Consider the following 13338-nt stretch of genomic DNA (forward strand, 5'->3'; position numbering starts at 1 on the left):
TACAGTAAAACCGTGAACCGGATCCCGCGTGGAAAATGTAAGACCTTTTTTGATAAGAATAATGTACCTATAGATATGTACATCTCGAGTTTGACCAATACGATGACATCGATCCTGAGCTTGCGCATCCATCGTCGGATTCCAGTCGCTATCATAAAATATCACAGTATCGGCACCGGTTAGATTAACCCCGATACCTCCGGAACGCGTCGACAATATCATACAGAATATACGTTTATCAGCGTTGAATCGGTCCATCAATAACTGCAATACAAAACACGAAGATAACTCTACAGACTGACCGACTCGATCATTAAATTAACGATGAGAAAATTCCATGACTCAGTTCTGCAGTACAGAGTTAGCATTCGACTGAGTTAATGAAGATTAACGTATTTGCTGCCAGCTCGTAAAATGTGTCATCCCCAATTGCCATTATGAATAAACTTGTACAATGGAGCCGTTACAGAGAGCCTTTGCTTGAAATTGACCGATGGGTATTGAAAATGAAGCCAGGGTTTGTTCGGGTGTCATTGCCAGAGGGCAAATATCCAACAGTGAATGGGAAGAATCAGCTATGAATGTATTCTAGTGGCACTGGTGACAGAACCGGTAGTACAAGTATACTGGTGCCAGCAGCGATTGATATACCGGTGGTTAACTCTTGAGACAACTGCGGAACTGGATCCAGTCTAACTTGTCGCACGCACTACTGACCTGTCTTTGTTCCACTTTAGTCGTTCCGTCCAGCCTCAAATATCGGTGACCGTGATAGTTCAAAAACGACTCCAGAACGTCCAACATCCGGGTCATCTGAGTAAATATCAAAACGCGATGATATCCCGATTTCAGTCGCCGTAGCAACAGATCCATTGTCTGCAGTTTACCTGAAAAATATTCAAACACGAAATTCAAATTTCAGCTGATAAATTGTTTAGGGACGTTTTGATTAGGTTAAGGATTTTGTTAGTTAATTAGAGGTGACCGGTGATACCAGTGATTAGATATACCAGCGCATAGTCAACTCGAATAATCTACGACAGCCCTTTAGCACCAGACAGCAATAAACACACTGACTGGTGACTCTATTAAGGGGTCGAATTCATTTTCAATATTTTGATAAATTTTTGATATAATTTTGTTAGTTTATGTGAGGTGACCGGTGATATCAGTGGTTAGATATCCCGGCGCTTAGTCAACTCAAATAATCTACGACAGCCCTTTAGCACCAGACATCTATAAACACACTGACTGGTGACTCTATTAAGGACTGGTGACTCCATTCATTCTTCATATTCTAATAAATTTTCCGAAATAAGTTGAAACACAGCAGCATTCAAACCCTTAAAAATAGTAATCAGTATTCCTGAAGATGAAATTAAGCCGAAACTAGAACCTAAAGGAAAAAATTTTCGGGAATGTTTTTTTCCTCGAGTGTGGCATTTCATACAACAGAACTAGAACTCGATTCGGATTTTCAACCCGGATTTTCATCAAATTTCACATGAAATCGGCCTATTTGGCCCATCTAACCGGGAACCATTTAAAATATAATCACTAATTTGGATATTACTTAATACGAAGAAATCTGGGCAGTCTCAAGTCATCCGTAAGTGAAATCTACTGTATCAACGTTACAGCGCAGACTCAAGACTGTTTGATAACTGATTGAGTATTTAGTGATCTCTAAAATCTCTGATAGCTACTCACCACAGTCATACTGTATCAGTCGTAGTTCGGGGAATTGGACGGTCATTCTGGATTCAACTCGGTGAAGACACGCCGATTTTGGCGCGAGATTCTCATGCAGCCGATGCGCTACGAACCGCTGCGACTGCACCAGCGACGGCGACGGGTGCGACGTGTGCAACGTAATCCTAGGCGACGCGACGGGCGGAACGACGAACGTGTAATTATCCAAAACGATCGCCATTTCTCGCAGATACTGCTCGGGCGTTTTAACGATCGATGATAGTGCGTCTGTTCGTTTCCATAGCGACCTCGTCACAGCCGTCGGCGAGTTCCTATCGAGTATCTGCGCGTTATAACAATGTATGTATCCGTTCCATGCGGCCGAGACCGAACCAGTCCGATCGGCTGAACCAGTCCGATTGTTGAATATGCTAACAGCCGAACAGAGATCCTGCCCGTAAACGGGTCTCACGTCGCAGCGTCTTCGGTTATATTTCACAATCCGTTCTCTCAACAACGTTTTATATTGCGTTTTTCGATTTTCCAACGAATCGATGTGAAATATCGATTTCTCCTTTTTAATTTTCGGTTTCGGTTGTTGTTTCACGGTGGAAGCAGAAGGCTGCTGCGGCTGGACCGACGACGGTTTAACAGTTGGTTTAGGCCAAGCCTGCACCTGTATCGCCGGAGCAGCTGCGACCGTAGGATTCTGCGTAACTGCCAGCGTGACCGGTGAAGCTCTCGAGATCGCCGGGCTGAACGGTCGTTTCAATGGAGATGGCGACGCTGCAAAATAAAACGAAACATCGTTTCGATAAAGAACGTCTCCCGATTTGGATCCGGTAAAACTGGAAATGTACGCTGAAATGTTTGGCACGTTTTCATTAAGGACAGCGACTCAAACATCAAAACAGACTGAAACTGTGACCAGTTCGAGGTTCCACAGTTCTCGATTAAAAGTACATTTGCAAATGTGACTCCATAATACAAAATATCAGATATTCACTATAATTCAACAATTGAGTCACCAAAAAGTAAACAAAATCTATGGAACTCCATCCGTACACAGTTTCAGAGTCGTTGGTCAAATTTGAATATCCAGCTAAAATTATTTCGTTTCAAATGTTTCATCTCTGAAGAGTCGCTTTCATTTCTAACAGAGAAAACAGAACTGGATTCGGTCGACAGAAATGACAGAAACTCACGCGAATGTCTGTTAAGTAGAGTCGAATTAGCCGTCGTAGATACAGGTTGAACTAGCGCTATCGGTCGATTAGTAGAAGTGACGGCTATCGTCGACGATGTAGGCAGTTGTATCGGCTGAGACGGTCGTACAGCATTCACGCCGCTGACAGTACCGGAGACTACTGAATGAGGAGCTAATCCATTCACTACTGCAAATACACATCGCAAATACGTTCATTTTAGTTTCAAGGGATGAGGAAATTCAGGCGGGAACCAAACAAAGCGTGATGGTTTGTGTAAGCTAGCCATTCTTTAGCTACAATCAAAAGCTACAACCTTCATACCACATTTTAGTTACTACGTAGTTCAACTTCTTCAAGCAATTTCCGGGATGAATTGATGAGTAGAGAAGATACACACTATCCGTGTAAGATGGATGTCAAGAGAAATCCCACAATGATTCAGTCGAAAATGAAAAATTCTTGAATTGAAGAGATTTATTTCGAGCAACGTTTCAGCTAAACACTATTAGCCATCATCAGGCATACTGATGATGGCTAAAAGTGTTTAGCCGAAACGTTGCTCAAAATAAATCACTTCAATTCAAGAATTGTTCATCTTTGACTGAATTATTGTGGGATTTCTCTAGTCAATCAGGATGAATTAGTTACGAGTACCAGGAATAATAAAACGTCCCGCAATTTTGAATCGACTATTACGATGACCATTAAAAGTAATCTTAATTTTCATAAACTTTCAGTCTATCCACAATATTGCGGGACTTCGATATTTCATGACTCGGTACGTACGCTAAATCATTGACATTGCTATTTCAAGCGATTTGGCAGATATCATCGAGCAAGTTGTAGAAGGGCGGCACAGTTGATGAATGCATCGAATGCTTACCAGCTATAGTAGGCTGTGAACTGGTAGGTGTTTGTAATACAGGCGGAGGAGCGGTAACCGACGAGACCTGTGTTATAGGCTGTACGACCGTCGACTGTTGAACGGGAGTCGTTATAATCTGTTGACCCGACGACGTTTGTAATATTTGTATGAATCCAGCTAGAGAATTATAAAATCGGCAAGAATTAAAGAGATATTTCTAGAAGAGGAGAGAATCCCACAATGATAATAAAAAGTCCGAAAATGAAACTTCGAGATAGTAGTTTATTCCAACGTTTCGACTATATCCTAATAGTCATCTTCAGGAAGGACTATTAGGATATAGTCGAAACGTTGGAATAAACTACTATCTCGAAGTTTCATTTTCAGACTTTTTATTATCATTGTGGGATTCTCTCATCGCGTCAACACAGATATAGTGTTCTACCAATCGTGATATTTCTAGAACCAATCGATGACAAGGGTTTAACGCTAGTGGCTGGCTGGCTGGCTGGCTGGCTGGCATACCTGGTAGTTGAGCTAGTTGACCGGATGGTATCATTAATCTCGTACCCTGTTGCGTGTGATGTATTTGTACGGTTATCGGTTGAGACGCGGCGGTCGTCGTGGCAACCGACGATTGTAGTATCGCCAATCCTAGAATTCAAAATCATCGAAATGAAACAATTTCAGGAGGAAACAATTTCAGGAGGAATCCTGAAACAATTTCAGGAGGAATCACTTATAACTGATGTTCACTCGTTACTTAAAACCCTGATGATATTTCAGGATACTTTTATCAGTAACAGGCTGTTTTATATTTGGCACATGGCACGGATCAGTTTCATGTTGATGAATCCACTGTCCTTGGTAAATGGCCATTACGTGGTGAAAACTTGGACAAACCATAATCTATGTCTGACATGTCAGTAGATGAGACCCGGGCAAGTTCTTCACTGAGTTATTTACTTACAACTCTGCGGTTATAGTGATTGAGAATATTGATAGTTTGTAAACTTTTTACAGTAACCCTGATATTTCAGGATACTTTTATCAGTAACAGGCTGTTTTATATTTGGCACATGGCACGGACCAGTTTCATGTTAATGAATCCACTGTCCTTGGTAAATGGCCATTACGTGGTGAAAACTTGGACAAACCATAATCTTAGTCTGACATGTCAGTAGATGAGACCCGGGCAAGTTCTTCACTGAGTTATTTACTTACAACTCTGCGGTTATAGTGATTGAGAATATTGATAGTTTGTGAACTTTTTACTGTAACCCTGATGATATTTCAGGATATTTTTATTAGTAACAGGCTGTTTTATATTTGGCACATGGCACGGACCAGTTTCATGTTAATGAATCCACTGTCCTTGGTAAATGGCCATTACGTGGTGAAAACTTGGACGAACGTAAATCTATGTCTGACATGTCAGTAGATGAGACCCGGGCAGGTTCTTTACCGAGTTTTTAACTTACAACTCAGTTAAAATGCGGTTATAGTGATTGAGAATATTGATAGTTTGTAAGCTCATTACTTAAACCCTGATCATATTTCAGGATATTTTCATCAGTAACAGGCTGTTTTATATTTGGCACACGTCACGGATCAGTTTCATGTTGATGAATCCACAGTCCTTGGTAAATGGCCATTAATCTCATATCAGTAATGAGCAGATAGATACATGGTACTGACCTGATTGTTGTGGACTGGCCATGAATTTAGCGGTAGGATTAGCGCTGATAGTATCACTAACTGAACTGTTTAATACGGGCACTGAATTCACTGTAGGCAAGGTGACACTCCTCTGAACTGGCATTACTAGGAAAATAAACACATTTATTAATTAACAAAAATATTAGTCTCCCCACAGTCAATATACCCTTCAATCCGGGGGTTATTTCATTTTCAATTGATTTAATCCTACAGTTTAAGATTAGTTTAAGAAGAGGTCCTTCATGGCACGTCAAGATACCAAAAATTACAATTTTTGGAACTAAAATTTGTATTTCCGAGTAGTACTTACCCTTTCCTATGGTTTTTGCCAATATTTTCTAAATTTGGATTTATCGCCAATGGTTTTTCTATACGACCCGGCCCTGCGGTATTGCATTTAGCCACCGGCGAAATCCGCCATCTTTTTTCGTCATAGCAGACCAAAAAAAAACAGCTATGCGGGGCAGGTGGGCGGGATTCCCACCATAGGAAAGGGTAAGTACTACTCGGAAATACAAATTTTAGTTCCAAAAATTGTAATATTTCCATCGAGTACTGTACCCTTTCCTATGGTTTTTGCTAGACTAGCCTAGCACAAGGATGGTGGGAAAGGTAGATAGAAAAACCACCGCTCAAACGCAAGGTAAGAGGGAAAAAGAGAGCACTTACCCAAGCACGGAATGGAGCACTGTAGCACAGGGAAGACCGGTTGGCCACAGTGAGTCCGTCCAGCTCAGGGGCCCCCCCCAGAATTTTGCGAAATTAATACTTGCAGATATGAGCCCAAACTATGTACAAGGATACACCCCCTGTGATCCTGATAATGCTACATAAATATTCTACACTAAAGGGTCCGATCGGAAAGAACGGACACCTTGAGCCATGACAACAGGACCCAGTGAAGCTAATGAGCCTAACTGGCCTGAAACATCCCGTAAATAAAATGACGTGAATGTCGACGGTGAATTCCAAAAGGCGGCCCGACAGACTTCCTCCAACGGAGCACCCGAAAAGGCTGCGCAGGAAGTAGCCATAGACCTCACTTGATGAGAAACGACTCCCTCCGAGGAAAGATTCTCCTTCAATAAAATGTCCTTGATCATTGAAGAGACCCATCGGGCTACTGTGTCCCGCGAAATATCACCCTTTAGGTGATCCAGCAGCGGAATAAATAACCGCTCCCGTGAACCCCTCCGTGAAGCAGAGCGATCTAAATAGAAACACAACGCCCGCACAGGACATAAAGTCCTGTCCGGGATGCCCGGTTCCACTCGATGTTTTAGGGCTTCAATTCGCCATTGACGCCCAACCGAGCCTGGTCGTTGGTTCTTTGCCAAAAATTCCAAAGCAGGCCGCAGCGAAACAAATTCATTCGCTGGCCCAAAGACAATGTGACCTGGTCGGACTGAAAGCGCATGAATCTCAGAGCGACGGGCCGAGCAAGCCAAGAACAGCAAAAATACAGTCTTTTTTGACAAATTTGCAAAAGACGCTGCCGAAAGAGGTTCAAATGGAGCCTCCATTAACTTCTTCAAAATTACAGACAGATCCCATGGTGGAACTGTCCTTGTTACCCGAGGCCGGGAAATAGAAAACCCAGCAACCAGCTGGGATATCCGATGATCCCCTGCTACATTTGGCCATCCAGAAGCACGCAATGTATGAGAAATCGCGGAGCGGTAACCTTTAATAGTTATGACCTGTAAACCTTTTGCTACAAATAGGTGCAGTAAAAAATCTGCCAATTGAGCTACAGAGGGTGAGCATGGATCAATTTCCCCTGCAGCACACCAATCCGCAAAATGACTCCACTTGGCATCGTAAATGGTACTTGTTGATGGCCGCTTAGATCCTGCGATAAAGGAGGCAGCCTGTTCTGAAAAGCCTGAAGCTGACAAGGATCGCTGGACAATGGCCAGGCGAGCAGATTTAACCACTGGCTGTTTGGATGATGCCGAAAGATCCCCTGAGACAGAAGCGATGGGAAATTCGGAAGAATCCTGGGGTTGTCGCACAGTAGGTTGAGAAGTGGTAGGAACCATTTCTGAGCCGGCCAACATGGTGCTACCAGAACTATGTTGCAATTGACTGATCTCTCTATTTGATCCAGTAAGCGCGGCAGGACTGGTGTGGGCGGGAACGCATACGCATGCATCCCCGACCAGTCCAGAGAGAAGGCATCGACCCCCCACGCTTCCGCGTCTGGAAACGGGGACACAAACAGAGGACACCTCCGATTGAACCGGGTGGCAAACAGATCCAGCAGCGGATTGCCAAAAATGCCCCGAACCCGATCGGCTACTTCTTGGTGGAGAACCCATTCTGTCGCAATAGCCTGACCTCGACGAGACAGAGCATCGGCCATCACGTTCCTTTTCCCTGCTAAATGTGCCACAGTCAGGGACACGCCCTTTGTCTGACACCAAAGAAGAATTTTGGCCGACAGACCTGTGAGGGTTTCTGAGTGAGTGCCCCCTTGGTTCTGAAGGTAAGCCCTCACTGTTGAATTGTCTGTGGCTAACCAAACGTGGTGGCCCTCCACTCTCCTGTGAAAGAACTTCAGGGCCTTCCACACGGCCAGCATTTCTAGGAAATTTATGTGGTTGGTGGCCTCGTAGCGAGACCATTTCCCGGCTTTGACTCGGTTCTCCAGATGTGCCCCCCAACCTTGGTGACTGGCATCCGTGAATACACGAACTGGAGCCTCTAACGGGGCTAGTGACACCCCGAGCCGAAGATTCGTAGTGGCCGCCCACCACTGAAGATCCGGACTTAGATCGGTTGGAGGTACGGGAATCAAGGCCTCCCAGTTGCCCTTCGACTGAGACCAGAAGACCTTCCAATATTGTTGCAAGCGCCTGCTTCTGAGGCGGCCTAAGGGCACCACCAGACCCATGGAGCTGATGGAGCCTAGAAGCCGTGACCAGTAACGAGCTGTTCTCGGGGTTGTGGACACTCCCGCTACAGCTTCTTGAAGTTTGGCCACTCGAACCATAGACGGAAAGACTTTGCCGATTCGGAGATCGAAGTCCATGCCGAGATAAGTGAACTGTTGGGCCGGCGTCAACTGAGATTTTTCCCTGTTTACGCGGAACCCTAGCTGATGGACTAAGTCCAAGACTGAGGTCATTGCCTCCCGACATTCCTGAGCCGAATTCGCGACTATTAACCAGTCGTCGAGGTAAACGAACAGTCGAACACCCCTTGACTGAAGTACCTTCTGAACTGACTTGACCAACTTGGTGAAAACCCACGGGGCCGTACTGAGGCCAAATGGAAGAGACCTGAATTGGAACTGGCGGCCTTTCCACTTTATCCTGAGAAATCGCCGAGATTTTGGGTGAATTGGAACCTGAAAGTAAGCATCTTTCAGGTCCAATGAAGCCGCCCATTGACCCGGACGGAGCCCTTGAATCACGTCCTTGGGCTTGGTCATCCGGAACCTTGGAATGTCTAGGTGCCGATTGAGGGATGACAGATCTATCACTGTCCGTTGACCCCCTGTGGCCTTTGGTACCATGAATATTCGAGAAAACCAGCCGGGAGAAGTTTCGTTGCAAACTGGTTCTATCGCTCCCTTCTCTGCCAGTTCCTTGAGAGCCGGAGAGATTAAGGCCTCCTGACCTGGTTTTGGCCGCATGTCGGGAGGTGACCTCATCAGGCGCGGTCGCCTTAGGAAACGGAGACGGTAGCCCCGAGAGACGACCCGGGAGGGCCAACCGTCTCCAAAGAGGTCGGACCAGTGGGTTGCTGCCTGCTGCAGACAACCTCCCACTGGTCCCAAGAATTCATTTCGAGTTTTTCCGAAAGGAAGAGCCCCTTTTTGGAGCCTTCCCCTTGCCTCGATACGAACCGGAACTGTTACGACCGGACGAGGCTTGACACGATTGTTGAAGTTGCGCGCTAGTTCTCCAACCGGCATCCGAAGCCGCCTGAGAAAGCGCTGAAGTTTGAGATGGTCCTGTTTGCGTCCGTGCCGAACCTTGCGCCGCCGGCGTCGGACCAGAACGCTTTTTCCACGGAGTTCGGGGGTTGGACTTGGCCTGAACCTCCCGAATCTTCCTCAGCTCTGCGGAAACCGGAGCGCACCAACCGGAGAAGAGACGTGAAGACGTCCCCAATGGGGCTCTCAGCAAAGCATTGGACACCATATCCGGTAGACGAGTTTTGGCACTGGAGTCCATCACTGACTGACGGGAGGCTAACACCAGATTAGCCTGACCCCGAACCGACAACGGAATTACATGCGAAACAGACCGAGCCAAAGATTGGATAATCCGGTCCATTCCCTCCAGTTTTAGGGCAACTGACTCTGGGTCGGAGCCCGCATGAACGGCGGCGTGAGTCTCGCGAAGCTCACCCGTCAACACCTTAAGTGCCATATCTTGAAACGAACCAACCCTGGTAAGATTGTCCAGGATTGACGTCATGGCCACCAAACCGGACTTAGGCAAACGAATACCCGACTGTGCTGTAACAGTATCCGGGCTGATCAAAGTATAATCAGCATCCAGGCAGTTATGACTGTGATCCACAGCACCTGGAGTTGCGTAATACGCCGAGCGAAATGCGCCTATAGGTGGATCGGTTGAACTAAAATATTTCCCAGATTTCATACCCCGTTCTGGAGGGGGAAATGAAAAAGTTCCAGGCCGACATTCACCCCATAATTGCGTATCCAATCGAGCCCATTCTCTTGAAACCGCTGACGATTCCCGTAAAACGTTAAGATCGGAGTCCGGAGGGCGATAAGCTTCCATTGACTCACCGACCAGAGGAGCTGCTGTGGGCTTAGCGCGAGTTGCCCCGTGCTTGACAAAGAACTCACTTATCATCGCTCTAAATGGCATGTCCCCCGCTGGTTCGGATAAAACTGAACGGGACGGAGATACATTGCGAGCCAGGGAAGCCCCCATCGTCTGGGGCAACCCACAATTGCTTGCGACAGGAACGACCCCAGAAGGAATTGCCGCCTCTGGGACCGGATCCTCATTGAAATCAGACCCTACCGCAGCATCCAGGAATTCAGAGTCAGAATTCCGAAAAACTGAGTGGGCTGGCGAACTTCTAACCGGACAATCAGGAATAGGCTTACCTGTTGTAGAAGTTGCAGCGACTTGTTGCGACGAAGATAACAAGTTTAAAATTTTCTCCTCAAATACATGGAAATCCTTCTGAGTCAGGTATTTTCCAGTATCCCGACGATCATGCCGACTTCGGTGACGGTCCCTCGAACGGGATCGTGACCTACTAGAAGAATCGCTTTCATCGCTAACCGACGTCGACGAACGATGAGAAGACCGACGGCGAAACTTCCGACAATAACGATCGTAGTCCCTCTCGCGATCAAACCTTGATCTGCGAGAAGGAGATCTTGCTCGTTTATTACGCTCCCGGCGTCTAAATCTAGTGGGAGAGCGAGCTCTATCCCCGGAGCGACGATCAGAATCAGACGATGAACGTACCGGATGTTTTGTACCGGACGACGTCTGGACCGGACCGGTGGCCGAACCGGACCGAACCGGACCGATGCCCGACCCGGACCGGACCGGTACCGACCGAACCGGTGCGGGCCGTTCGCGACTACCGCGGCGCGCGCTCGGTTCCGAACATGTAGTCTGAACCGGCCGAACCGGCCGAACCGGTGAACGACCAGAGACCGGTGAATGACCGGAGACCGGTGCCGGTGAACCAGCGTTCTTCCCCGGTGAACGGAGTTGGGAAGCCGATCGTACCTGAACGACCGGCGACCGCTCCGCTTTACGATAAGAAACAGGATTAGAAACGTCGGTTGGCACATCGGCCGAAACCGACGAATCCCTGCTAACTCGACGACGATCTCTTAGTTTAAGAGCCTTATCGGCCCGAAGCCAAAGGTCCTCGGACCACACGACGCAAATATTGCAAGGATTGCTCCTTGCACATATTTGACCGGATTTGCGCCTGCACGACGCACATGAATCGTGGTTGTCCCAGGCGCCAAACAAATGCCCGCATCCCTCCCCGCCACGATGCTGACCCTTAGGAGGGGGTGGCATAATTATCCTGTTACAAATCAAAACAATTCAATTCAATTCAATCAAATTATATTTGTAAATAAAATTCTTACGGAAAAAAAGAAATCAGGGATAACCCCCAAACCGAACGGACTCACCGTTACGAGAGTGAAAACTCCCTAATATCCTAATTCCCAGATTTTTACGGCGAAAAAATCCAACGCGTTCTACTGCGAGAACGCCAAGAAAAAAGATGGCGGATTTCGCCGGTGGCTAAATGCAATACCGCAGGGCCGGGTCGTATAGAAAAACCATTGGCGATAAATCCAAATTTAGAAAATATTGGCAAAAACCATAGGAAAGGGTACAGTACTCGATGGAAATATTCAAATTCCCTGACTTTTCAAGAAGTCAGAATTCCCTAATCATCCTCTCTGCAGGGAAAAAATAAATCCGGAATTGCCTCATCCATTAGAACCCTGGATTCGACTTAGAAATTTAGCCTAAGTTATCTCGATAAGAGCTTGAGAGCTTAAAACACTTACGCGTAGTCGGAGTTGAGATAAGTCGAGGAACAGGAGATCTTGCTATCGGTATTTTATTCACAGCAGCTGGTTGTTGTTGTTGTTGTAGTTGTTGTTGTTGATGCGTTACGGATCTCTGTACGAGAGGAGACGCCCGTCCCGCCGTGGTTGGCATCGCTGTAGGCGGCGCCAGATTCTTCATGAGGAATGATTTTAAAGCGACCGGTTTCGGCCGCGGGGCCGGCAACGGCTGCTCGTCGATTTCGACGATTAGCCGTTTCGGAGATTGTAGTTTTTTGATACGATGCGCGGCGAACGCGGGAAGCGATAATTCAACATCGGCGATACACGGGTATAGAGAACACAAATCAATATGCTGAAATATTAAACACACAACTATTACGAGCTGGACGCTTTTATTTGACTTGCTTTTTCCCCCTGACCTTTTCCCATGACATGCATGATGTTTTCCCCGACTAGATCTGCTAAGAATCAAATCAATTAACATTGTCAAAATAAATAGGACATAGACGAAAAATGTTTGATTACATGTGTGATCTAGCAATCGCAACTAATCTCCCTGACTTTTCCCCGATTCCCTGACTTTTCCCTCATCGTCAAGTTTTGAGTATTCTCTTGACATACTCAAAATTCTTTTATAATTGTTAATTTTGCGAAATATTTTTTTGGTATTCTTTTTTAAAAAAACATGGCAATAGTGGATGATTGATTATTCAAACTATCTTCAACTAACTTCTATGAACTGAAGTCGGCCTAAATCTGTGGACTGAACCGAATTCTGACCCAAAGAAGTCCAGCAGAAAATGCAGGGCCCGTTTCAACAGAAAAGTTAAATTCTTGGTTTAATTTCTATTGTTTAAACTTCATGTTTAAGAATTCTAACTGAACCATTTCATAAGCCTAGAGTTTTTCATGAAACTGGATGTGGGTACGTTGATACTTACATCGAATGGATTTTTTTCGAGAGCCCTGAGAACTATTGAAGCAGTGTAGAAACAGATGGCGTCAGTTTGGAACGGTGAAACAGTCGGACGAGGGTCAAATAGATTAGGATGATTGCATACTTTACGCAACTGCATCAGTATATTGATCACGCTCATAAAATGACCAGTTGCCAGGGTTTCCTTCGTTCTGCAAATAAAATCAATGCATACAGCTGCGATTTAGACTACAATTCACTATCTTAACACAGAATAACTGGAGCCAGTTATTCAAGAGTTTGTCAAGTTAAATGCGGAGGAATACCGTAGATAGTGACAATTGAATTCACACAATATTTTTCCATCAGTAAACTCCGACTATCTCTTTGAGTA

The 13338-nt window shown here is 45.8% G+C and overlaps 1 protein-coding gene across 3 annotated transcripts in view; it reads right to left on the reverse strand.

Annotated features, from left to right (window-relative positions):
* The window catches only part of LOC141898452 (helicase domino-like), a 42789-nt gene that overhangs the window by 15157 nt on the left and 14294 nt on the right, over nt 1–13338 (reverse strand). For all 3 annotated transcript variants that reach the window (XM_074784338.1, XM_074784339.1, XM_074784337.1), the window contains exons 17-25: nt 12970–13156; nt 12026–12380; nt 5464–5589; nt 4291–4419; nt 3784–3942; nt 2898–3086; nt 1711–2478; nt 718–887; nt 68–264 (exon numbers count right to left, since the gene is read on the reverse strand). In XM_074784338.1, coding sequence (XP_074640439.1) covers nt 68–264; nt 718–887; nt 1711–2478; nt 2898–3086; nt 3784–3942; nt 4291–4419; nt 5464–5589; nt 12026–12380; nt 12970–13156 — 2280 coding nt within the window. The remainder of the gene's footprint in view (nt 1–67; nt 265–717; nt 888–1710; nt 2479–2897; nt 3087–3783; nt 3943–4290; nt 4420–5463; nt 5590–12025; nt 12381–12969; nt 13157–13338) is intronic.

This window comes from Tubulanus polymorphus, chromosome 2, assembly GCF_964204645.1.
Source record: "Tubulanus polymorphus chromosome 2, tnTubPoly1.2, whole genome shotgun sequence".
NCBI classification, from domain to species: domain Eukaryota; kingdom Metazoa; phylum Nemertea; class Palaeonemertea; order Tubulaniformes; family Tubulanidae; genus Tubulanus; species Tubulanus polymorphus.